The sequence below is a fragment of the Pangasianodon hypophthalmus genome, chromosome 21, assembly GCF_027358585.1.
Source record: "Pangasianodon hypophthalmus isolate fPanHyp1 chromosome 21, fPanHyp1.pri, whole genome shotgun sequence".
NCBI classification, from domain to species: Eukaryota; Metazoa; Chordata; class Actinopteri; order Siluriformes; family Pangasiidae; genus Pangasianodon; species Pangasianodon hypophthalmus.
This window is the reverse complement of record NC_069730.1, coordinates 15,428,805-15,455,327: the sequence shown is the minus strand read 5'-3', so window position 1 is coordinate 15,455,327 and position 26,523 is coordinate 15,428,805. Positions and strand designations below refer to the sequence as shown.

Sequence of the window (26,523 nt, the reverse complement as noted above, 5' to 3'; positions counted from 1 at the left end):
TTTCAGATTCAAAATATTACTACAAAGGTTGCGAGTTACAGTTATAGTTAGGAACTGGCAATGTTCTACTTGTGTGTAAAACAATGTGGGAACAGTTAGTTCAGTTCATGTAGTCTTATATAGTTTTGAACTGAAATTTGCTTTAAAATACTTCAGTGTATGTTTTGGTGTTGAGGGCCTAAATTAACTATAGTCACATGGCTTGATCTTTTTCCAGAGACTGTTTTACATCTTTTTTGGCAGAGTGATCACACTATAAAACTGGCAGGATATTTGTCAGTTCATCTCAAACTTCATACATAACAATTTTGAGCTATATTTTAAAGACATTTTGTTTGGATTGTTCATTTTTGAGAAGCTATATAAAAGTGCATTTTATCTCTGTAATTTAATTATTTTGTTAGCAAAATATTTTATCCACAAATGTAAGGTATTAAAAGCACCTTTTCTCTCACTTTCATAAAGATATTAGAATTTATATTAACTCTTTGTCCACTTCCACTTCCTGTAACAGAAAAGCTGCCAAAACAAAGAATATATGCTCACAATTTAATGTTTTTGTGTAATTTTATTTGTTTGTTTGTTTGTTGTTACAGAATGCTGTGTAGCTTTTGGTAGTTTTTGTCTATGCCTGTACCCCTGGCTTCTTCTCATGGTTCATATGTCATGTTAAAAAATGTTGAATTAAAAGACAAAAAAACAGAAAAACAAATAAATGCCTCTGAATAAAGTGTGTTATTGAATAAAGCTTGAATATTTAATTGTTTTATGGAGTTAAAAAAAAACAAAAAACATGGCTTGATCTTAAGCTGTCAGTATTCTGGGTTCAGTTTTGCAGCCAAAATATCTTCTAATTCTTTTCTGGCAAGTGGACAAGGAACAAGGCTGCACTGTGTTTCAGTGGAGGCATTAGTGCTTCACGGCTCCAAGGTCCAAGGTTCAATCCTGAGCTTGTGTTACTGTTTACGCAGAATTTCTGTGAAGGTTTCCTACCACTGTTCCAAAACAATGCCTGTGGATTGACTACAATAAATTGCCCCTAGGTGTGAATGAGTGTCTGTGTATTCCCATCTCACACCCAAACTCAATCACCATGTTTCTTCAATGATCAAATGTTCCTTTTTATAACATAGCCAATGACAATCATGTTAGAGGATTAAAATATAAAGCGTTGCACCAACAACGCTCATTTACGTAGTTACACCTTAGAGGTGTGTGTGTTGGGGGAGGGGAACATTTTTTAATTTTACTCCCAGTGGAATATTAACCAATCTCACTTGCAGTCATTATTTTTGTTTGTACCCACTCACAATATTTTCTAACAAACTTGCAATTTCCCAAAATATAAACAAATTAGTCATTTAAAGTAAATTCTGTATTTTAAATGAAATAATCACAAGTGGAAGCTTTGTCAAATAATCCATGTTTATTCAGTAATCAAAGCATCATGTTCTACTCTCATTCATTCTCACAGAAAAAAACAACAACAATGACACAAGAAAATAAAGCAGTTCATCTGTTAATTTGCTTTATCAGTGTTCTCAATCTGTTTAATATGGAGCTCTGGTAACTGCAGAGATTTACAGTTACAGAAGACAAAACAACTATACATGTCTTTCCACTTTAGAGTTTAGAGTGGTCTTTCAGACTGGTCAGGAAATAATTCAGTCTCTTTTGGAGACCTTACACACAAAGTTTAATGGATTCTGTAATACCTATTGCACATACTGCTTCCAGATACACAAATGATCTATATTGAAATGATCATACAGACAAATGCAATCATATTCATCATAATCATCAGTTATCTCACTCCTCATTTTCTGTCTCACATACACACACACACAAATTAAAGATGCAGTTGGTAATTTTTAAAAGCATTTCTAAACCTGTAATAACCACAGAAGCTCAAAGGCCATTTACAAAATGTGTGATTCCCAATATTGTAATGGATGTAATGAATCTGATTAATTTGTTCCTTTCAGGTTTCTGTTTACATCTTTCTGGCCCGGAAATTAGCTCATTCCCCAGTTGAAGCAAATAGCTTCAACTGAGGGAGGTCGGTTCCAGCTACAGGTGAGGTCAGCTGGGCATGGGGCTAGTCATTTTTTCTTTCCATTTCAAATGATTTGCTTTACAGACAGCAGAGGGCTCTAAAAATTACAAACTGCTTCTTTAATATTCATGCACACACAAGTTACACAAGCACTATTTATACATTAAAAAAAAAAACAAAACTTAAGATTAGTGACAAACCCAGAGTACAGTAAGCACAAATGAAAATTCTGCAATTTAAAAAAGGAACAGAAGAAATTATGGACATCAACTTCCTACCGCATGTATATTTCTGTACAGTCTGTAAACCTGGCCTTAAAATGTCGAGTTCAATCCAGTGTGACCAGGTCTAGTTAAAGTCTTTAAATATTATGGTGCATTTTCTCTACCAGCTTGGAATAAAGTTATTTCAGGAGAGCGGGTCTGCATATGAGTAAACATTCCTGCAAGATGGTCCTTTGCACAACGACAGGTGGATGCATAGACATCTGTGTATGACGTTGCAATGCCGGAGACTGAACAGTGGTACTGAGTTATAAATTAATGCGGGAGACTGAATAGTGGTAATAAAGTCTGTATGAATGTATATGTGTGCGGGATGATCTGTGGGCTGAGCATGAGTGTGTTCAGTAGGTGGTACTTGTGGCATCATGGGCAGAACTGAACAGAATGTCTGCCTTTGAGCTGATGAAGTACGTCACCACTAGAGACACCAGCAAAACAGCTATGCCTACTCCTAGTGTCAGCATCTGTGAGACAAGGAGAGGGAGGGGAAAAAAAATGTTTTTTTTTTTTTTTACAGTTTGACAGTTTGCACAGATTAAAACTGACCTTTTAAAGACTGTTGGTGGTGTAAAAAGCTACACAACAAATCATATTTCAATTATAATGATTATTTTCCTCAATTAATAAAGCAAAATCAACTGCTATATTGGATTCACTACATTACCTGTAATTGTGGACTTGCGACTAGAAAGATACGTGCTCCGATGTTCTTCCAGCGCGACTCTGTCCATGTGGAGTATTCCCTGGAACCATACTGCCGAAGCTCGAAGGCGGGGGACACTGCTTTTGCCAGGCGCACAGGTGCGCGTACACAAAAAGGTTCCCCTTTTGTGTGGTTCTCTGACTCAGGGCCAGACACCCACTCATACGAGTACAACTGAGACAGAACAGCAAGAGAGAAATTCTCAGTACAGTGCAACAGTGAGCGAGTGTCTTTACAAACATACCAATAATATGACCATTGTCTAAATTAGGTGGTCCTTTATACAGCATATGATCAGAAGAAATCTGCTGCTGGATTATAGCTTAATAATCACGTTCTCCAGTGCATGTGTACTATTAATCTGCCTTCTGTGCATGTTCTAGCATTACTGAAGAACTAAAACATGGCCTTTGTCTTTAATGACTTTGCAAATCAACAGCAAATGTATGTAAGAAAGAAATCCGGTTATTTACTGATGCACTTAGAGTTTAACAGAGTACTGAATGTTCATGCGCTGATAGAATTATTACCAAATTCTGATATTTTGCAGTTATCCATTTTTTTTCCTAGATAAAACATTTTAATTCCTTTAACATATTCCTGTGAAACAATACAAGGATGTCACTCTTATTAAGCCACAAATTTAACAGGTGCCTGGAGTTCACTATGCATAATCCGGCTCTTATATTTGTGGTTTAACGGGTTTACAGACATCTTTGTGCCATGTCCAGAGATGCTACAATACTAAACTAATTATTATTAAATTAAATATGACCCAAACACCCATTTACAAAATCATGTTTTTTTTTTTTGCATTTAGTGGGACTTAGATGGCCCACTGTGAAGCTCTATCTTCCTATATAATCTTCCGATAAAGAGTGTTCAAAAGATTTTCCCCATCGCACTGATATAAACAAGTGCACAGTCAGTGAAACTGGAACTGCCAAGATTCTGACAGCTTTAATGTATTCAAGTGTATTTATTTGACTAGATGAAGACGTACATCTTTGCTCTCGCCAGGAATGTCTTTCGGATTCTGGCACTGACTCTGGTTCAGGCTGGTGACAGTGCCAGTCATATTGGCCAGAATGTACTTCACAAAAGTGGTCACACTCTTTGGTTGTTGGGTCTGCGACAGGCTGACGTAATACTGAGGAGGGCCTGAATCTGCAGAGGATGGAAGGAACAAGAACAAGAATGAATGAGAGAGCCTTGAAAAGTGTGTGTTAGGTAAGTATATTTAGGAAAAAAATAATAAAACAGACCCAAGATGGTATTACGCTCCCTTGACACCACGTCAGGGGGCAGCAGGGAACGGAACCAGCTGTTATTGGACTTAACAAGAAAGCCATACAGCAACTTGGCCATCTGAAACAAAGAGAGAGATATGATTTCAGTGCCTCCACTTCCTCTAGCAACAGATCAAATGATCATATGAGTGAATCAGAGTCATGTGACTCACCGTTTTTGTATCAGCAGTGATGTTTTTGAGCATGCCATCTTCCCCTCCAGCCTGCTTATACAGTGAGCGAGCTACCAGAGTAGCCACTTCAGTCAGAGACTAGAAAATGGTGAGAGAGAGATATTAGGCATACAACCACCATTGCAACCAAATGAGAACACGCACGAAGGTTTTACTGTTATAATTGTACTTCTGACTAAGGTAATGGTACCTTGGCGGCCTCAGTCTCATACTCTAGCTGCTCCTCTGGGCTCAGGCTGGAAGTGGGAGGGTAGCTCACGTTCAGGTACTCTGCCGTGTCATACAGACTCTCATAATACCTATAAAACACAGGCAAAAACATTTAATAAAACTAATTTGACTCAATGTGCCTCAATATTTTACTTGACAATTACTTAAACACACTCACACCCACAATCACAGGCTGCAACTGAAACTGCATTCTATCATACTAATCAGTATGGCACCAGTAAATCATGTGACACTATTTAGCAAGGTGTTAGCAACAGACTAAGCATAAGTGACATCACGCTTTTCTGATTACCAGGAGAATTTGACTACGTACCAGTTAAAATTTATATTATATATATATATATATATATATATATATATACACCTGCATGTTTAAGACATGTGCGTGGTTGTTTTTATTTTGGAAATGCAACTGTCATTTAGCCAAAAATTTCATTAAATGAATGTTTTAATGGACTATTAAGCAGATCTTAAACACAAGGTAAATTTTACAAACATTTGAATATAGTATTTGAGAAGTGAAATTTGTTCTGACAGTCTTAACGTGAATATAAACCCTCCTACTTGTTGAGAAACGAGGATCGATGATCTGCCAGCACCACTCCTGGGATTGGCCGAGCCCTCAGAAAGCGCTGAAAGGAGGAGGGAGGTAAGGCCTGAGTGGCATTTGGTTCATCCACTGAGAGATTCAATGTGAAGGCTGCAGACTTGATGTTGGTCACCAGAGCTTTAACCTTGAATTCGACAAAAGAGAACCGGGGAGTTACATTAGGACACCATGGCACTGAGACTTTTTCACTTGTTGCTTGATTTTTTTTTATGCCTCTTGAATCACCCACCTCCTCATTCACTGTGTCGTTCCTCCGAGATACAGGATCCGAATGCATCCACAGGTTCTGTTTATTCCACAGCCCCACCTGCAAAAACAGCAGAGTTATTCTGTGTGTTGTGTTTGTGTGCGTGTGTGTGTACATGCAAGAGAATGTGTGGGTGTGTTGGGCACATCACAAACCTGCCCGATCTCCAGAAATGAGTGCACGTTGTCAAAATCAATCACTGATTTATTGTTCTGCATATCATATACCATCCGGGAGCTACCGATGTAATCAAATGTTTCCTAAGACACACAGTGAGCGGAGAAAGAGTGAAATACTGAAGAGTTACATACACAACACACAATGTAACAGCGCTGGAGCATATATGCAAAAACGCACTCACCCCCTGGAAAAAGGTAAAGAAAATATTGCGTGGGGGCGGAGCCACTTGAGTGACAGTGCGGAGGGCCTCGGCAGCAGCCAGCAGCGTCACGATGCCAGACACTGTTCCCTCTGCTGATGGAGCGATGTCATAGAAAAACGATCGCCCGTCCAACTGAGAGAGAGAGAGAGAGAGAGAGAGAGAGAGAGAGTGAAAAACAAAGTGATATATACATATATATTCAGAAGACAAAGAGTGGTATAGACAGCCAGAACAAAGCTTGCTTGTCTACTACTAAGGAACACAGAGCAACCCTGTCACAAGGCCCTGCACAACCACAAGACACACTTTTTCCCAGCTGTGTTAGATTCTATAAGTATTGGCATATCACAGTAGATGTAGTGGAAGAGTCAGTATTTCTTTAGGTTTGGAGGACAGTGGCTCATGTAACTCATTTCTGACTTTTTAAACATTAAACTGAGGGTTCATAGAAATACAAAACTAAAACAGATGCCACACTCTGGCATCTAAAAATGCTAAAACTAAATTTAACAGTATGTTTGTGGTAGTTCAGTAAATTGGCTGCTGCTTTCACTGCAACGGGAACCAAACAGACAAGCTATTGGAGACATCCCTACGTCAATCTCAGCACTCACCCTGGTTGCTGCAATCACCATGCTCTCGTTCTCCTTGTGTCCCTTGGCGGTGGCATTAATGGGTCGGATGGTCGCCCACACGTTGAAGTCCATTAGAGGATCGCACAGCTGCTCTGATGGATGAGATACGGAAACCGTGTACTTAAATACAGGTTGTTTGTCTGGGCAACAGGTTGCTCTTTAGTGAAAGTCATACACTATATGTGTGTGTGTATACCTGGGTTGATGCTGAAGCTGTTCTGCAGGTCCGTGCGTCGCATGCAGGTCACTGTGTCTGTGACTGCATGCATGTGAGAGAAGAGCTGCATGGCACACAGTGGGTACTCAGGAGCACTGCCATTCACGCGCACGTTATGATCCTCATAACACTAGAGAAAGAGAGAGAGAGAGAGAGAGAGAGAGAGAGAGTGAGTAAGTGAATGAGTGAGCACAAACTGCAATAAAGATATGGCTAATTTTTTGGCTAGAAAATCTGCTCATAAGCATCTTTTAAAGAATTCAGTCATGTATTTCTTAGGCAATGCTGAATACATGTAAAGACCCTCCATCTTCAACTTGTCTTCAAGCCTCTTTTTTTCGCTTCAGTTTAAGCCTCTTGCAAAAGGCTTTGTATTCACTATATATGCTCACTACACAAGGTATAACATAGTGGTATTCCAGTAACTATGTGGTGCATCATATACCAAATAAAACAGAGATTCAGAAAGAGCATGTACAAGGTTTAAAAATATTCCTTAATTGCTTAAATTTCCTACATCATGGGATGCCTATAAGTTGCCCAGGCACAAACACCCACCTTGCGAATGACTTGCGTCTCATTGTCATTGTCAAGAGAGAAAATCGGGAAAGGAAAGTCTTCGTACGACAAGCCATTCCCCAGAGGGTTCCACACTGTAGCGCTGCAGTTGGCCAGTTCAGGGCCGTAGTTCTCGGTGTACACGCCTGACAGTAATCAAGACCAAAATAACACATTCGAAAAATGTGCAACAAATGAACAAATAATGACAAATTCAATAAAACACAAATTAGTCACTAAACATATACACTAAACATATATGTGTATACGTTTAGTGACTAATTTGTGTTTTTTCAAGTTTAATTGTTTCTTGTTTTACAAGAAGTACAGTCTCTCTCTCTCTCTCTCTCACACACACACAAACACACACATACAAACCTGTGTTCTGGTTGGGGCACGACGTGTGAGGAGAGAATCCCTTATCTGGAGGTGTGCTCGTGTAAATGACAGCCACTCCTGCAACCCGGGTGGAGTTCTTCAGCCTCATCATTGTGGATCTGCATGGAGAGAGAGAGAGAGAGAGAGAGGACACGCTCAGTATTAACCAAAGAAAGAAAGAGTAAAGCAAGCAAGAAAGCAAGTAAAAAAGTAAGAAAGAACACAGGAAGATAGGACCAAAAGCAAGAAAGCAAAGAAATGGAAGAAGTAAAGGAAGAAAAACAATGACAATAAAAAAAGGAAAGAAAAAACAAAATGAATGAAAAAAAAAAAAGAAAAGGTAAAGGGAAGAAATCATAAAGAAGAAAAAGAAAACAATGTAATGAAAAGAAAAAGGTAGAAACAAAGAAAGAAAGAAAAAAGAGAAACCAATTTAATGAAAAGAAAAGAAAGAAAAAAAGGAAGGAAAAAGAACAAGGGAAACCTATGAAAAAAGAAGACAAGAAAAAGAATAGAAAGACAAAAAGAAAGTGTGTGTGTTGATGGTTTGCTAACAGCACCTGGTGAAGGCGGGCGACTCCATGAGCACTATGTATGGAGCGTGAGGTCCCGTTTTGGCGATCCAGTCCAGGTCGTCCTCCGTCTCCAGCACATGGAGAACCCCCGTGTCTCCTGATATGGATGCTAGAGAACAAGAAATGTTGCCTAGTCAGATGAACGCTGTTCATTCACAATGGCAGACAAATCACATATTTATTAATGTTTTGCAGAATATTATGGCATATGCTCAGAGGTTGATTAATTTTCTATAACAGCAGCTCTGACAGTTGTTCCAGCTGTAACTCAAATCACAGCTTTATATTAATGCGCTCATTCTAACTGTTTGTTAGCATTTCTATAGTAACAACTCATTCACAGGGACTTGCATGGTAGGAGCTCTACATAATCTAAAACTAATAATTCTCTTTTATTTAACGTTCATGTAAGGAGTCTCTGCTGTCGGTGCTCTGTAACAGTCAGTAAGCTTTTCCACCATTTTTCAGGACAGAGGACGTTGTGCTGGAATGACTGGTTATCACTGCCATAACATAAGTGATAACAAGAACTAACTTGTCTCAACAATCTTCCACAACAATAAACATAACTATAAATAGATAAAAAGTATAAGTGTCATTCATTAATATTTGTAATTGTCAAATCATTGTGGAATAAAAGGAATAAAACACTTAGATCACTTGTTTTCGGGGCGGTAACAGTAACACACCATCTTATTGTTATTCACTTTATTGCACCATAAACCATCTTTAACTATTGTTATGTGAGTATATTTCCCCATATCCTCCATTCCTCCAACTTGTATACGTGTATACGACAGGTATTAGCTACATTTTCTTTCTATTATGTTTTGGACCAGTAACAGCTTTGTTTCAGGATTCAGTTTTGTCAGGTCGCATCACACCACCTAATCATTAATCAATTTCCTATACCAGCACACAATGTTGTGTTTTTCTTTACATACAGTATTTAACACAAGACCGGCGAGTGTATTTTATTGCTTTAGGGTTTTATTAGCAGGAAAGTTCGAGTGTGGGGAAAAACTGCACTCTGTAAACCAAGAGAAAGCTTCAGAGGGTTCGCCTAGAAACTAATAACATCACTCCAAAATATATCAGACCAGGGCTGTACGATATTGAATAAACTAAGTGACTAAAATCTATCTGTGTCACCCTAAAACTTTGAGTTTTGGTAACTTTTTGAAGTATTAAAATCATTCAGTTAGTTATCGCAAGCCCTTGCAATATGCATACCGCGATATTTACATTTGTGATATTTCGATAAATTGTGGAGCCCTATATCAGACATAACAGTAGACGTAGGTGTTTGTGGTGTTCATGTCATTTGACATTCTGTTCTGATAAAACAGTCAGATATTAACCTGAAGCCTGGTGTGAACAGTATAAACAGGTTTACAGGTTGTTAGCTGGATTATCCTATACTTCATTGGCACTGTACTCACACTGACACCCGATCTGATTGGTGGCATTGAGAAGCCGGACACAGGGAGTCGTCTTGTTCAGGACCACATAGATCTTCTGCTCTACAGAGCTACAGCTTACATCTGAGAGAAAGAAATGACACAGCACTCTGTAAAGCACATGTACAGTGCAGTTCTGAGACTCTCTCTATGCCATTATACAACAACAAACGCGTGTATACACATTGTTATGATCAATAACTAGACACTAAAGCGTGGACAAGTAGAAATAGAAATGAAAACATGTCTGTAATCAAAGGAAACATGGTAAGTGGAATGAACCCAGCTGAAGCCAGCGGTCCCGGCTAACCAACCATGGCTGCTAACAAAGTTAGCAAGAGCGAAACACCAGCTCATTTTGAGCTAATTCATAAATTACAACAGAAGCTGTATCTAATTTGAAACAGCAAAACGTCATTCTTATGACTTACGTGAATAAAAGTAACAAATAAGCAACAACTGAATCCATTTTGAGGATATAGGTCCCATCTTCCTGTTTTTTTCTACACTTCTGACAAAACAAAGGAAGTCCATAAGGTCTTTTCCGGTTCCGGTTTGGAACGCTCTAGACCCTCAGGCTGTATCCTAATACTACATTTCTATATAGGTTCCCTAAATTGGGTATAAAACAATCTCTTTTACGTTCTATGTAGTACACTATATACGGTATTTTCAGCGTTGCTGTGGGAAAAAAAACTTAAATATTAAAAATATTTTAAAAACAATTTACTGCCACTTAGTGGTGGGCAATTTTTAGCGTTTGGTAATCAAAAACATGATATATATGAAAAAACTTTGGTATTTTGGTTGGATAAAATGCAACGCTTTAATTTGTTTTCTGGTGTATTAGGTAAACTGTAAATTAAATTAAAACTATATTTCTTCATTAAAACGCTGTTGTATTTTTCTATGCGTGTTTATTTCCGTGTTTACGGTAGCGCCTTAACCTCAATGCAGGGTTGCCAGGTGTACCTGCACGTGGAACATTTGGGCGTTATGCATTCACGAGATCAGGGGCGGACACAAGCTGGCTGGAAGGCAGGGGTGAAAAAAAATAAAAAAGAGACCCTCCTACACGCAGTGGGTCTCCACAGGCCACAGGAAGGGACTTCATCATGTTTCCTTGCACGTAGGGGAACCGTGTAGGGCTTTGCGTCCCGTATTCTCCCCTGGAAGGGCGTGCAAGAGAGCACTTCAGCATGTTTTCTACCAAGTAGGAGCCTTCTAGAAGGCACTGTATCCTATGGGGTGGTTGGCCTTAATTTAAAACAACCCAAAATTAACCTAGTGGAATGGATGATGTTGGCAAAGGTTCACTTTTCCTAACAACCCCAGGAGCAAACTAAACTTGTGCCAATACTGGCCTAATGGACAAAATTATATTGAGCCAACACTGGGACCCAATGTTGGCCCAGAGAAATGGCTGACGCTGGTCATTGGCCCATTGGGCCAACGTCAGTTTGTTACCTGTGTTGAAAATGCACCTTTGCCAACATCAGCTATTTTAGCAACACTGGGTGCCAGTGTAATTTTGTCTATTGGGACATTATTGGGCGAATGGTTATCATTCTGTCTCCTTTAAATTTACACTGCTAGCACTGGCATCACATTATACGGGGCCAACATCAGCACTATAAAACATGATAGCCCCATTAAGTTATGTGAACTTATTTCTTCTCTTTAACTCCAATTGTCATGACAAGTTTTGGATATTGAACTCAAGTTTATAAGTTTTCAAAAATTAAACTTAAAGTAATCCATTGTCTTGACTTTGAGTCACTGTCTTGACTTGACTTTGAGTTGAAACGAAGGTTATCTTCTACTTGAGTTTACTCACGTTTTTAAGGCAGCAGGTGAACTTTCATTTCTAAGTTTAACCAACTTGAAATGTCTTACGGTGAGTTGCTATCTGGGAGCGATAATATACTTAATATACTGAATTAAAGATACATAATATGGCCTAAAGTATGTGGACACCAGACCATTACACCCATATTTGGGTCTTCCTCAAACTGTTGCCACAAAGTTGGAAGCACTAGTTGTATAGAACGCCATTGTATGATGTAGCATTAAGATTTCCCTTCACTGGAACTAAGAGGCTCAAACCTGTTCCAGCATGACAATGCTCCTGAGCACAAAGCCAGCTCCGTGAAGACATGGTGTGTGAAGGTTGGAGTGGAAGAACTCGAGTGTCCTGCACAGAGCCCTGACCTCAACCCCACTGAACACCTTTGGGATGAACTGGAACACTGACTGCACCCCAGACCTCCTCACCCAACATCAGCGCCTGATCTCACTAATGCTCTTGTAGCTGAATGATCACAAATCCCCACAGCCATGCTCCAAAATGTAGTGGAAAGCTTCCCAGAAGAGTGGAGCTTATTCTAACTGCAAGGTGGGGACTAACTTTGGAACTATAAGTTCAGCAAGAACATATGAGTGTAATGGTCAGGTATCACAAACTTCTGGCATTATAGTGTATATACAGACACTGTAAAGATAATGCATGAATGTATTTTGTTGCTCATGACTGGATTAGACTTCTGTTATGTTACTTATGTTAGACGTATTCTCATAACTTTAATTTATTCATGGCAGTAAAGTGAGATTATAATTTTGTGGATGAGCTTTTTAGGGAAACGGATAAGTGTAATTTTGTAACTATTGTATAATGTATAGTATAGTATATATAATATAAAGTATGCACTATATTAGGCAACAATAATAATAATCATGGTATTGTTATGTATTAAGCAGAAAATTATTTTGGTTTTATCTACACAGATCTGGCAACCACGCGTTAGTGTCTCTTCTTCCGTTGTGTGGTTGTCCTGGCATAAAACAACGCAATCCTTGTCTTTTGGCAAAGTGTGCAGTAATAAAAACTCAGCTTTGCCATTTCTGCTGAACTGAAGAGGTGGAAAGGAGCCGTGACGGAAACTTCTGGCTTTGGATTCGGTTCTGTGTTTTATGTAAATGAGATGGACAACATGTCCAGCGGTGTCGCTCTTCAAAAGCAAATAGCATCGATCATGGACGAGCTCGCCAAAGCCGCGGTGGCTGAAATAAGCAAAGTGGTGGACGATGGCGTCGTTATGTTACGGCTGGAGATCTGCGAGCGCGAGCACGAGATCGACTCGTTAAAGCGCAATCTGCAGATGGTGTCCGAGGAGCTGCGCGAGACCCGGCGCGCGCTCGTCCGCCAGTGTGTGAGTGGCGCGCGCCCCGGACAGCCGCTCAAAGGTGACGTGACCTCATCAAGCCTTTCACTGGATGGTCCTCATGATGTCTTATTCATCCTGGTGCTCTTTGTAGAAGATCTAAATTACACAGATAATAGGGTGTGTGCAAAAGTTTACACACCCTTAGAAAGAGGAAAAATAAATTTAAGGTCAAGTATTATAGTTTCCTTAATTATTAGAAGTAAAAGTGATCATATGGGGTGTGTTAAGATATTAATAGTGACATAAAAAAACAGTTTATCTTTTGTAACACATACACTATCTTCTTCTCAACAGGCCTGCAGACTGATAGCGGTCACAACAAAACTTCTTTTAAGACTTTTTCTTTCAGTTCATTTGTTCTTATTTCTTTTTGTTTTTCTTTCAAACCTGTATTTTTTATTAATTCATTCAACCGCTTTATCCTGGTGAAACTATGGTGGTCCCTATCCAGGGAACACCAGGCACGATTCAGGAATACACCCTGGATGGGATGCCGGTCCATTGCACGGCACTATGCACACACACATTCACACCCAGGGGCGATTTATAGTCCATCCACCTGCTGGAATCTTTTTTGGGAGGTGGGTGGAAACTGGAGAACCCGGAGGAAACCCATATGGAGACGGGAAACAAGAATATGCACATAAACTCCTCACCGCAATGCCGCCCTGGAGTTCTGTTTTTTTGTTTTTTTGAAAAAAAAAAAAAAAAAAAGTGTATGTATATATATATATATATATACCCAGAAACTTTGGTGGTGAACTTTGCACCCAGTACTCAATTTTCTCCAGTGTAAATAAAAATAAAATAAAATAAAATTCCAGACTTTTTTCCAGACTTTTATGATCATGCCACATTTATTTTATGACGATTTGGGGCTTTTAACGAATCTGTCTGACAATAATCTGAAACATAAACCAAAATAATACAGAATAATAACCAGAAATTGCTAAAAAAAAAAAAAAAACAAAAAAAAAAAAACATATATATAAGATATAAGGGTAACAGAATTTGGCGGTGAGGTTTTAATCTGTGCTCTCTGAACCTCCACAGGTGCCAAAGAAAATGATCAAAGAGACGAAGAAAGGGAGCCTGGGATCGAGGACTCAGACAGGAGGAGTGGCGACGCAGCAGCATCCAGAGTGGTTGTAAAGCTTGAAAGCGTGGACGACGAGCAGGCAGTAGAAGATGGAAACCAGTGCACGAGAACAGAGCCTGACTTACACTCCGGTTCTGCTGATGATGACCAACTGGCCCAGACGTGGTCATCAGAGAACAACACGGAGATACAAGACCCTCATTTTTATTCCAAACACGATCAGTGTCAACGCCGGTCGGAGCATTGCTCTAAGGTGGAGCAGAATTACGACTCGCTCGGGGGCAGAGCGGAGACGCAGGGCCTAAGTGGAGAAGAGGAGCTGTCAGCGGATAGCCTGCATGCGGCTACGGATGAATTGCTGCGAGCGCAGCCACGCTCTCACACACACAACGTGCTCGTGCAACCACCTCCTGATTCTCAGGGTGATTTTGGTTCATTCGCACTGAGCATAGCTTCCAGAGGGAGACCGATGGTTGGGCCGGCCTTGCAGAAGAGACGATTCGCCTGCGCCTTTTGCAGCAAGAGCTTCGATCGTCTCAGTCATCTTGATAGACATCAGCGCATACACACGGGAGAAAAACCCTTCAGCTGCATGTTATGTGGCCGGTGCTTCACCCAGAAAAGCAGCTTAAAAAGCCACCTGAAGACCCACCGAGGTGAGACCAATCAGGTATTGGTTAAGGATAGACGATATGGTATAATATCGATATAGTGATAAGTTACGTCACAATACTAATGATGCACCTGATGAAAAATCTTGGGCGAATAAGAAACCGAAGGTGAGGATATGCTGGAATGAAAACCAAAAAAATCCAATCCAAGTGCCCGTTCTCTTGTTATCCTTCATTTACCTTTTTGCAATATATCCTTATTAGTCAGAAGATATATGTGACAGTATTTCTGACAATTCAGATCACACGTTTATATTAATGCGCTCGTTCTAATACGTTATCATTTCTATAGAAACAACTTACTGTAGACTTACTATATAACTATATAACACTTCTTATCTGTTATAATATATAACTTACTATTTATTACTTACTATAATAAACAGGTTTTTATTATTAACGTGTTATAAAAACGTTATTTCACAAAGAAAAACATGTCGTTGCTATGGTGAAGCTTTCTGTAGGAGACATTTATATAATTTATTTAACATTTATGGAAGGAGTCTCCAGTTTCAGTGCTTTTATTCTGTGAGGGAATGACTGTTTATAGCTGTTATAACATAACTGAGAGTAGAAAATAATTTGTTTCACAGACCTGTTTTGATGTGTCAAGTTTTAATTAATTAAAAAATGATTAGTGTTGGCAATTTGCTGTGGTATAAGAGGAATAAACACTTTGGGACATGCTGTTATTGAAAAATAATCAATATCAGGGTAGTAACAATATCTCTGCTCGGGCTTCATCACACCACCTTTTTGTTGATTATTTTCATATGTTGTATCGTAAAAACGTCATTAACTCTCGTCACATTTTTTTTTTTATTTACCGTATCATCCATCCTTCGAACCCAAATACAGTAGGTAAGGGTCTACTTTTTTTTTCTGATATGCTTTCTTGACCACTAACACTTTTTGTTTCAGGATTCACTGGCGATTTAGATGCAGCATCTTTGTTGCCGAGTGAAAATAATCTCTTCAGTGATGAGTGGAATATGGAGACTCACTGTGAAGAACAGATCACACACAACTTTGACCAAAACACAGAAGAACCGAATTCACACTCGTCCTACCTGAGCCAAGAAGGAGCTCACTTCATAAACGCAGATGAAGAGAGCATGCACCAAGCATACGGAGATCAGAAGATTAGAAATTTCCCTGCAGGACAAACTAAGAAGCCAGCTGATCTACCTGAGCTATATGAGAAGAATGGGGAGGAAGAGGAGGAGGATGAAGATCAGGTGTTATCCGATTGTCGGCTGGACGAGCCTAGGCACTCTGGATCTGAGAGTGTCCTGGATGAGGAAGATGCTCAGGCACACTCAAGTTTCAGGAAAGACTCAATGGAGTCTGACTGCGTTAGCATAACCGAGCAAACCTCAGCTCAAAACCAACGCCGGTTAGAATCTACCTCGACAGTCCTACACACGTGGGGGGTCTCCAAGGCCAAAAGTGTTGCTGTGAACCAAATTCATGTGAAAGAGGAGGAAGAGGATGCGTCCTGCTTGGATGAAGAAGAGTCCAATCTAAATCCAGAGGCGCCCTATGACCCGAACACAGCGTCACCTTTAGATCAGAACTCGACCACAGACTGTCTCAGGACCACAGAGACTGCAGCGGTGCCTGATTTTCCATACGACACATTACCTCGGAGGCGGCGTATTTTGAATGGACGTGAGAGGCGCTTCCTGTGCGTTCTCTGTGGTAAGAGTTTCGACCGTCTGAGCCACCTGGACCGGCATCAGCGCGTGCATACCGGAGAGAAGCCCTTCAGCTGTGGGACATGTGGCAGGAGCTTCACGCAGAAAAGCAGCCTGAAGGGTCATATGCGAACGCACACGGGTGAGCGTGGCTTCAGCTGCTCTCTGTGTGGCATGAGCTTCCCCACACGAGCCAGTCGCTACCGGCACCAATGTAACTAACCACAACCTGTGTCTTACAGCTAATCTCAAAGTTCCTGCTGTATGAACTAAACAGTGCAGACTTTGCTGGAAAAATGCTTTTAGGAAGATTCTTATAACTCATCAGCTTTGTACGTATTTATGTACATTGATACAGCTGTTTTTCTCTGTAGTAGACCACATTTACTGTACAATGAATTACATTTCTGTTATTAATTGTGTGCAAACCGTCAACCCTGCATTCAAGGGTTACACAAAGTATTTCTATTTTTTGGGAAACGCTACATCAAGGACAAATTTTAAAGTTTACAACAATTTTAAAATGACACATTTTAACAATGACTTTACCACAAGGACCAATTTTAAAAGATTTTGTGTTTACTGTTAAGGTGAAAGGCTGGTGTTGCGATACAAATCCAAAAAGAATGTGCTGCTGTCTGATGCCAGTTATATCCCTGAAGTTGTTACACTGATGTAAAAATCATGATTACAGACAACAGCATCAGACTGCAAAACGTATCATTATAGACAAGCATGTCACAAACTTGCCTTAACCAAGCATTTATAAGCTCAACGTGCCCTGACTAGCCCTGGAGATACACATATCTTGCCTATTTCTTGGCAGAAAATATGAGAACTATACTCAATCAGGCAATACGAAGAGGAAGCGTATGCAGTGTAAGCGGTATCAAATCAAATGTCCATTCGTCATTCGTTCATAGGCAGAGTTCATTTTCTGTGGATATTGGGAGCCAAGGTGGAGGTTGGTGTTTTCAGGGCTTTAAAAATCAGTGGGTTAAAGCAGTGGCATTTTAGTCCCCAGATAAAACTGGGATGGCATGGAACATCCATTGGCTTCGATGTTGGTATATTATATTTTGTGCTTTCTCTTTATAAAAACCATAATAATTATGCACATGTAACTGTATTTATCATTAGATTGGGCTGCAGAACGTGTACTCTCCCTTTTCATTAAACGTGCTGTCAGGTCGTAGCAGCCAAACCCATTTAACGCCTTCATTTTTGGGGGAATTTAGTGTAGAGAGAGATTTCGTCCATTAGGAATAGGATTTATAGCTAATTGTCAGGACTGGGCAGGAATACAGTATATGTCCTTTTGGTACTGTAATCATATGTTTCATGGTGTGTATTTTTCATCACTGGAAAGCTAGAAACATGATATGAGCCATCAGCAAACTGAGAACAAAACTGGGCATCATTGTAATTGTTTCTCTGCAGACTCTATTAAATCATGAATTGCTAATGTATAAATGTTTGTTTCATTTTGCTTGATAAAGAACACGTTCAGTGATGGTCAACGATTCTGATAAGATTTACAGAAATGGCATGGTTTATTCTTAGTAACCCAGAATCTGCTTGTTTTCTACCTTGAGAACCTCAGTTGTGTCATTGCCAGTTCTCACCCACTAGCTAGTGACTTCTTATCTCACAGCATCTACAAATGTGGGAAGACAGAGGTTAGCACATATCTGTTTAAATTGCTGCTGATGCATCATCACATCAGGGCAGCTGTGTGGAATAGAGCACTAAATGCCACTCTACATGAGCTAGCATACTGTTGTGACGAAGGGAAAAGAGCCATTAATCCCACCCACATGGCAGGACAATTACATGGTCTTTATAGTCACAGGCCAGTATTCACTAGAGAGTATGGTTTATCACTAATTGTAGCCTACAAACCCCTACTTTCATATGAATTTGACTGACATATGAAATGAACAACAGACCTTTTCCTGCAGTCTGTCAGCGAATACGTGTGATTATCTTATTTACTACCAAACCTCTTTAATGTCAATTTTACAGACAGAATTCCAGGAATTTTATTTCAGTCCAGTGATTATACATGTGATACATACAGTAATGTATCCTGCTCCAAAAAACTAATTGTGCTGTGGTGTTCGAAAGTTTGTTTTCTGGCTGTAAACCAGTGCACAGAAGTGTGTATACACAGACGTGCAGATAGCCAATCAGATCGAGATCCTGAAGCTTGTGGCCAGAAACATGTACAAAACATATCAAATATTTTGTGGCCTGTAGGCGGAGAAGTTAAGGCTAAGAATATGCTCTCAAGAGATTGCTATTCTTTTAGATTCTTTCCTCGGCTGAATGTTCCAGACACATACAGAAAGAAAGGCGAAAATATGTGTTAGGCTAATTGTGCCTTACAGAATTTTCAAAGAGACTTCACGTGTGTGCAACCTCATATTTATACCCCAGAGAAACAGTACAGGGTAAAAGGTGACAATAAACTTTATGGAATTTCAGAGCATTTTTGAAAACATACATTTTCTGACAATTTCTTTGCATTTATTTTTAAATATTATTTATGGGTCTCAATAATTTGTTTACACATTATTAGAAAAAATACTGCTATTGAAAGTAAGTGATTATGAGAAGTATTTTCTCATTAGAAGTAAGCTAAGTAGTTTATCCAACCAAGTGAAAAATATAAATCATGGTGTGTGATGTATACTGTATACAGTCATCTTGCACGTTCTCTTGAAGGGATGAATAATTCTGGAGATGATGTGAATATTTTGGTTAAATAAGATGATGTGAAGTGTTGCTATCTTTTGGACTGGATAAAACCAGACACAATGACAATTAAAGTCAATCATATAGGTTTCTTTTGCCTTTGATGACTTTGAATATTTCTTCCATGCAACATGGACATAACTTATTTCATACCACTGCACTGTTGAATTCTTGAATCTGAAGGTGTTGATTAATATTCTCTAAAGTCATGGCTCTGTAATTCCAATCACAGGTTTATATTAAAAGGCCTACGTTATTGTTTATATAGTAATAATTCATTCACAGAGACTTGTATGGCAGATGCTCCACAATAATTTAAGCAAATTATTATTAAACAGATTATGAAAATGTGCTGTTATTTAACAAAGGAAAAACATATAAAACATATAATTGTTGATTTGGTGAAGCTTTCTGTAAGTTTCTGTGACTATTTACCATTTATGGAAGGAGTCTCCACTGTCAGTGCTTTGTAGGTCAGTATGTTTTCCACCAAGGGAAAGTCTGCAGGACGGAGGACATTCTGGTTTCTCGATAACATGACAAGCTGAGTTTTTGTCTTATTAATGTGAAAAGAGAGTTTGGTCAGGGAACAACTGTTTATACTAGCTGCTATAATGTAAGTGATAATAGGAACTAACTTGCGGACTTTCCACCACATTAAATGTACAAACTGGTAAAAACGTGATGTGTCGTTCATTATAATAAATTAAAAATTGTAACTGTTAGCAAATCACTGTGGCATAAGAAGAATAAAACAATCTTGGGATGCATCACACCATCCTGTCATTGATTAATTTGCTGTAACAGCACACCCAGGCATGTTTCATTCCTTACATATGTTGGTCAAAATGTGTTTGAGTGTCAGTTTAGCTTTCAGAGCTCTACACTGGTATATAATATAGGCTAATGATATATTTTTTTTAATGTCACTTATACAAGAAACGTTGTAGTTTTAGTTTAAAGTCTAAAGGTGAAGGCAGTTACTGAAATTTGAGTTGCCTAGTGCATAGTGTAACAACACACTGTAAACAAAACAGGCTAACTGTTAGCTTCAAACTGAACTAGGAATAAAAACTCGGTGACAAGGTGAGTCAGTAGAGTGTGAACGACGAAGCTAGAAAACAGAATTTTATCCCAAGTATTTTCTTCCTCAATTCAGAGATTAACTTCGTACGACGGCATTCCTATTTGACAATAATTGTACAGCATTTGGGATTAGGACGAGGTGAATTTACGGTGCAGCAACCACACACTCGGGGTTTTACGGTATTTTCACCCCTTCAACGTAACATTTGACAGGGTTGCCAGATTGGTTCTGACAGACAATGCAAACAAATCGACCAACTCCATTAAAAACAGTGTTCAACAATATACAGTATATACATTTGTAGATATTGTGTTTAAAAGTGTTTCCTGTTGAAAACCTGTTGCGACATGTCACCATTTCCATTAGTCATTTTCCTTGCATCTAGTACTTTTCTTCTTTTGTTTTGGTCGTATCTTTAAAAATGTTTTTCCAAATATGTAATACTGTTACATCACGTTTTGATTGCTTTACTACTTCAGCATATAAAGACCATTTTTATTACTGTTAATAATGAAATATATTAATGTAAATATTAAATCTCGCATGTAACAGTTTTATTTCGAAGTTAAGAAAAGTAACTTTTGCAATCACTAATCTTATAGTGATGAGGGATTATCAGAACAATCTGGCAACCCTGGTTGCAGTGTGAGTAAGGCGGAAGAAGCCAGTGATGCAGGTTTAAAAAAAAAGAGAGAGGACTCCCGATCTGTGTGGCAGAGATATTTGTTTATCTGGTATACAGGAGGGTAGATTGCAATAAGGACTGACAAGATGCCGACGTGTGTGAGTCTGGAGACTCAGATTTCCTCCGTGATGGAGAGTCTGACCCGAGCGGCGGTGGCGGAGATCTGTAAACTGATCAACAGCGAGTGTGTGGAGATGCGCTTAGAGATCCACAGGGGCCAGAAAGAGATCGAAGCCCTGAAGGGAAAAATACGGGATCTGAAGAGAGAAGCGCAAAATCCTTCTTTGGTCGCAGTGTCTTTAATCGAGCCTCAGGCAAATCTGCGAGATGGAGGTACAGTTCATTTAGGACCTGCGCAATGCATTTACTGACCCTTATCTTCACTCCAGTATCATTCCTGTAGAACAGCTTCACTCACATTCAGGTTCTGTGCGCTGTTTATCAGCTGGCACCCTTTGAAAAATAAACATCTGGAATATAATCTCAGTAGGTGTGGCCCAGGGGCGTGGCCACTTGGGTGGCACTGGGTGGTAGGTGCCAACCTTGAGATTAGTCTTGCCACCCCAAATGCAATCCCAGTTCACATTCCAGCAGTTCACGCAGACTCAAAGGAAAAATCCTTCCCAGTGTAACCAGCAAGCAGAGAATACCTGCTCAAACAATTTCACTAGAAGGTGCCATATGGCGTAACAAACTAATCCGCATATTCATTTTATCCTCCTGATCACTGGCATATCACAATTACAAGAAGAGGGAAGATTTTCTGAAGAATAGAAATGGTTAGAATAGGACATAAGATTAGATTATAGGACTTTGGTCAATTTAAATATTTACACATTTACTAAAAATTACTATAAAGTCATGGTAGTGATCTGTGGTAGTGAGCAGTCGGGAACTAGACATGAAGGAAATGGTTACGGATAGAGTGACAAATTTTTATTATTTGTAAATATATCCCAGAAGAACGTTTAAAATGAAGAACACAGAAATGCACAGGTAAGACAAACAGTGGCGCTCAGTGATTGGTCATTGGAAACAATGGCAATCAGTGAACAATGGTGATCAGTGATTGGTCATTGGAAACAATGGCAATCAGTGAACAATGGTGATCAGTGATTGGTCAATGGGAACAATGGTGATTAGTGATTGGTTGTTGGGAATAATGGTGAGTTGTTGGGAATAATGGTGATCAGTGATTGGCCATTGGGAATCATGGTGTTCAGTGACTGGCCATTGGGAATCATGGTGATCAGTGACTGGCCATTGGGAACAATGGTGATCAGTGATTGGTCATTGGGAACAATGGTGATCAGTGATTGGTCATTGGGAATCATGGTGTTCAGTGACTGGCCATTGGGAACAAAAGTGATGAGTGATTGTTCAAGGTAAATCAACTCGTGCAAGCACACCTCAGTCAGGATTTACACTGGTGGTAAGTTGAACCTGCTCTCTCAACTTGTATAACAAGAAGCTGTGATGTGAGCTGGAGAGCTGTATCGAATTCAGTCACTAACATTTTTTTTTAAATAAAGTTGCTAAAGAGATCTAAAAAGGATTCAAAGCTTGTTGGCAACACTGGTCCACTCTGAATGACTTGGTGTCCAAGATTTATTTTGTAATGAGTTGCCTTTATTCTGAGTTGACTTTTTATAGTTTTAAAGCGTTACATTCATATGTCAGTCTATTTTCACTGGCTAACAGTTTCCTTCATTACCCACATTATCAACCCTAGTAAAAAAAATGCTTGTTGTTTTGTTTAAACATCTCTTGCTTAGATAACAGAATTGATGATCTCAGCACAGCACCTACTTGTCAGAATGAAGAAAGGGATAAGAAGACAAATACTCCAGCACCATTGAAGAACTTGCAGGAGAATGAGGTTCAAGGAAGCAGGAATTCTCTTCCAAACTCTGGGAGTAAACAGAGTCAGACGAGTATGCTTTCCCCATCTGAAAGTGGAGATCCGTTGAAGGAATCCCAAATCCTTATGGACTCACTGACCACTGAAGCTGTAGCTGACATTAGAGGACTCAACACTATGGCTGTAAAGTTAGAGGGTGCGAGTCCACCTGTGTCCACATCCGAGTGTGTCTCAGAGGTCTTTCAAGCTGACCAGAAGCAAAGCACAAACACACACAGTCATACAGCAGGTAGGTAGACCATCCTAAGGGATCATGCAGGACCTTTACATATGCAGAACATTCACATGCACACAGGTACAATAATCCTTATATACAAGGATATTAAATTTTGTGTAAGCATTGGACGTCAGTAAGTTGAATTGAGGTACAGATGACAGCTTGCGACATTAGGCTTGTTTTCACCAAACTTCAGGAATCTTGAGGAACTAAAGGGTTCCAAACGGAGTGTCCAGTTCAAGAACTATGCAGTTCTGGGATGAGTTCCTAGTTTGGATTTCCAACACTACTGTGGAACTGTGACAATTATGTAAAATAACATACGTAAACAAAATGTGAGATTGATACATTTCATTATTCACAGAACCACAGCAAATGTAAAGCATGAGATTTAAGCTCTGGTGTTATTTTTTTTTTAAGAATTCTGTCAGAAAACCTGCCAGATTAGCTCGTGCTAGCTAACTGGCTAGCTGTAGTAGTGAACAGATTTGAATATGACAAAATGCTCTCAGAAATCCTGTCAGATTAGCTCATGTTAGCTAACTGGCTGTATGTAGCAGTGAAGAACACGAATCCTGTCACATCCTTGTAAATCCTCTCAGAAATCATGTCAGGTTTGCTTGTTAGCTAGTTTGCTATCATTCGGTTTCTGTTAGCTGTACCATGTTTGATGTTGAAAATTTTCTTACTGTTAACTGTGTAGTAGAGCTCAGTATGTTAAATCTCACCTCACATTTATGTTTTTTAGGAGACAACATTAATCACTTTGGGTCTGCAGAAGAGCTTTGGCCACAATCTCAATATTCAGCACATTTCCATAACAAACATCTCTCTGAAGAAGAATCAAACTACAAATATGAGACAGATTTTAATCATATTAATGAGCATAGGAGCAATGAAGGGAACCCTAATGAGTTGCTTCTAAAGACTGAGGAGAACGAGGAGCCTTTAACAAAGACAACAAATGAACTGGCACCATGTGGAATGATGAACAATGCGGCTTTGTCATGGCCATGTTTGACTTCAGTGAGCTTTCCGGTAAGTGTTGGAGGTCCAGGCTGCTCTTCTATGCTACAACAAGCTATACATGCTTCCCACCCTGAACATCCTGCATTTCATCTCAGTGTGACTGGTGAGATTGAGTATACAGTTGAGCCTGAAGCAAAACAGGCGGGAGGAAGAAATGTACAGGATGTGATTCAAACCACAGCAATTAGACAGACCCCCACGGTGTCCACAATGCTGACAAAAGCAAGGCGTCTTCCAATAGCTGACATGCGGCATAAGCTGTATTCCTGCTCCTTCTGTCCCAAGAGTTTCCAGAGTGGTGCTGACCTGAAGAGACATCAGCGCATTCATACAGGCGAGAAGCCGTATGGTTGCGCTGTGTGTGGGAAGCGCTTCTCCCTCAGGGGGAACCTCGTCACCCATGAGAGGGCACACAGTGGCAGCAAGCCCTTCATTTGCCGCCAGTGTGGAAGAGCCTTTGCCCATGGCTCCAACTTAAGGGCCCATCAGCGCGTCCATACTGGAGAAAGGCCTTTTCACTGCTCTCTGTGTGACAAGACGTTTGCTTGGTACTACCCTTTCAAAAGACACCTCAGCTTGCACTTTCTGAATGGACAAAACTCCTGATTACATTTGTGTTTTTCTAAGTAACATCCTTAAGGCCAGGTTTTGTCTTGCAAACCACCACAGGCCTTCAGACGAAAAGGAGCACTTAGTACTGTCTGTACCTCAGTGTGGTTGTCTTTTAATTCTTTGAATTACCTTTCAGCAGGAAATAGGATGACTAGATAATATGCTATGAAAGGCTTATAACGAGTTAGTCTTAGTTTGTTAGAAAACATGTTATCATAAATTGACTATTCTAATAAACAATGACTAATAAACCTAGTTAAAAGATGTTTCACTTATTTTTTTGTCTGATACTTCAGTCCTGTGAGCCTAAAAGACATGAGAACTACTTGGATAGTAGTAAATATTTATAGGAAATATGCAAAGATCCCAGATTTTTTTTCTTTTCAGTGTAAATATCATACTTCAAGGAAAAGCTTACATTAAGGAAAATACATTGGTACTGGCATCTTGCAATTTGTAGGTACTCTTCCTGCAGTTCCTGGTGCTGGACCACTAGGGGGCGCTTTAACCACAAAGCTACTTGCACGTTCTTTTAGGCACTTCCTCACAGTTGCTGCTATGACAGTTGGAGCTTCCAAAACACATAGCTAACAATCAAAATTCAGAGGCTAATAATTTCCATGGTGAATGACCAATTCATATTCATACATGCATTATATAAATAAATAGCCTAACATAAAAATATTAAAAGAAAACAACTGTGTGCATAGTTTCTTTATCTGTATCTTTCTCCAGGTTAGACTCATATTTTCAGTACATCTTTAAAGTTTGTGTAAGCATCACTAGGTGGAGACATTTCACTGCAGATAAAAAAAATATAGTTCAAAATTTGTTTGAAAATGCTTATAAATAGCCATTAGTTCAAAATTTGTTTTCCTGAATGTTCAGACAGCTTGTCTTTATTTTTTTAGGATGCTTTTCTGTATCTTAAGTTTTATAATGCAATTATGATAAAGTTTCTTTTTCAATTCATGTGACCTCATTATTATATGGCATGTTTGAAACATGCTTCATAAGTAAATATGAGTAAACAGATGGCACACAGTTTCCCTCACTGATAACAGCCAAAATTCAAATTTTGTATTTCCAGGGAAATGCTGGTATTTCAGGAAGCTATTGTCTATTAGTCTTGTCACATGTGCAAACAAGGTATTTCTGTTTGCACAAGGGATGTGCCTTTAAGTTTAGATTAAAAGTACAAGTCATATTGGCAAATGGTTAACACTAAATTAACAGTAACAAAACCCCAGGATAATAAACTACAGGAACCACAGCTTACATTATAGAAAAATATGCAGTACTTCTAGAGTTGGAACAAATGCAACTAGCCGGTCATAAGAGGGTGTGTATGTTAACAAGGACAGGAAGAAATTACCATGTAAGGTAAGTGGTGGGCCTAGACATTCAGAAATATGTGTACTGATCCATTAAACAGAAATAATCCTAGAAAAAAATAATACAAACCATTCCACAGCAACTATTTGCCAATAATCTTAAAGATCTTAAAAAAAAGCAGTTTGATGTGCATAACACAATGTGTACTATAGTGCTATTGAATTTTCGAATCTGATTAGTCAGGAGATGCTGATTAATTTTCTACAGCAGCAGCTACTACTCTGACAGTAGTTCAGACTGTAATTCAAATCACAAGTTTATATTAATGTGCTTATTCTAATACATTATCGTTTCTATGGTAAGAACTCAT

General features: G+C 39.2%; 3 protein-coding genes across 4 annotated transcripts; 2 read left to right on the top strand and 1 right to left on the bottom strand.

Moving 5' to 3' along the window:
• Positions 1-1,407: 1,407 nt before the first annotated feature.
• On the bottom strand, positions 1,408-10,392 carry ncstn (nicastrin). The gene is made up of 17 exons (XM_026925028.3): positions 10,251-10,392; positions 9,802-9,903; positions 8,345-8,468; positions 7,785-7,903; positions 7,407-7,552; positions 6,828-6,978; positions 6,611-6,723; positions 5,976-6,128; positions 5,770-5,874; positions 5,597-5,674; positions 5,322-5,491; positions 4,717-4,825; positions 4,506-4,604; positions 4,309-4,411; positions 4,047-4,210; positions 3,005-3,217; positions 1,408-2,804 (listed from the first exon to the last, which is right to left on the bottom strand). The coding sequence occupies exons 1-17, from the start codon at positions 10,351-10,353 to the stop codon at positions 2,682-2,684; spliced, it is 2,175 nt and encodes a 724-aa protein (XP_026780829.3). The 5' UTR covers positions 10,354-10,392; the 3' UTR covers positions 1,408-2,681.
• On the top strand, positions 10,373-19,993 carry LOC113533479 (zinc finger protein Xfin). 2 transcript variants are annotated; one of them, XM_053227572.1, is made up of 4 exons: positions 10,373-10,399; positions 10,777-13,062; positions 14,097-14,798; positions 15,735-19,993. In XM_053227572.1, the coding sequence occupies exons 2-4, from the start codon at positions 12,801-12,803 to the stop codon at positions 16,730-16,732; spliced, it is 1,962 nt and encodes a 653-aa protein (XP_053083547.1). In that variant the 5' UTR covers positions 10,373-10,399; positions 10,777-12,800; the 3' UTR covers positions 16,733-19,993. The 2 variants fall into 2 exon arrangements, with proteins under 2 accessions (XP_053083547.1, XP_053083548.1); XM_053227573.1 differs by lacking the exon at positions 10,373-10,399 and having other exon boundaries at positions 10,437-13,062.
• Positions 19,994-20,991: 998 nt separating this feature from the next.
• LOC113533134 (zinc finger protein 90) lies at positions 20,992-25,082 on the top strand. Its single transcript, XM_026925031.3, has 3 exons — positions 20,992-21,372; positions 22,815-23,189; positions 23,926-25,082. Exons 1-3 carry the CDS (start codon positions 21,126-21,128, stop codon positions 24,810-24,812), a joined length of 1,509 nt encoding a protein of 502 aa, XP_026780832.2. The 5' UTR covers positions 20,992-21,125; the 3' UTR covers positions 24,813-25,082.
• The last annotated feature ends 1,441 nt before the right edge of the window (positions 25,083-26,523 follow it).

What these genes read in the sequence shown, in the direction of transcription:
- ncstn (XM_026925028.3), bottom strand. Translation starts at nt 10,353, where the DNA reads ATGGACTTCCTTTGTTTTGTCAGAAGTGTAGAAAAAAACAGGAAGATG. An exon ending in TGGTGATTGCAGCAACCAGG is followed by an intron (nt 6,129 to 6,610) that starts GTGAGTGCTGAG and finishes TCTCTCTCTCAG; the next exon opens with TTGGACGGGCGATCGTTTTT. An exon ending in TCGCAAGTCCACAATTACAG is followed by an intron (nt 2,805 to 3,004) that starts GTAATGTAGTGA and finishes CTTGTCTCACAG; the next exon opens with ATGCTGACACTAGGAGTAGG.
- LOC113533479 (XM_053227572.1), top strand. Translation starts at nt 12,801, where the DNA reads ATGGACAACATGTCCAGCGGTGTCGCTCTTCAAAAGCAAATAGCATCG. An exon ending in CCCCGGACAGCCGCTCAAAG is followed by an intron (nt 13,063 to 14,096) that starts GTGACGTGACCT and finishes GAACCTCCACAG; the next exon opens with GTGCCAAAGAAAATGATCAA. An exon ending in CCACCTGAAGACCCACCGAG is followed by an intron (nt 14,799 to 15,734) that starts GTGAGACCAATC and finishes TTTTTGTTTCAG; the next exon opens with GATTCACTGGCGATTTAGAT.
- LOC113533134 (XM_026925031.3), top strand. Translation starts at nt 21,126, where the DNA reads ATGCCGACGTGTGTGAGTCTGGAGACTCAGATTTCCTCCGTGATGGAG. An exon ending in GGCAAATCTGCGAGATGGAG is followed by an intron (nt 21,373 to 22,814) that starts GTACAGTTCATT and finishes TCTCTTGCTTAG; the next exon opens with ATAACAGAATTGATGATCTC. An exon ending in CACACACAGTCATACAGCAG is followed by an intron (nt 23,190 to 23,925) that starts GTAGGTAGACCA and finishes TATGTTTTTTAG; the next exon opens with GAGACAACATTAATCACTTT.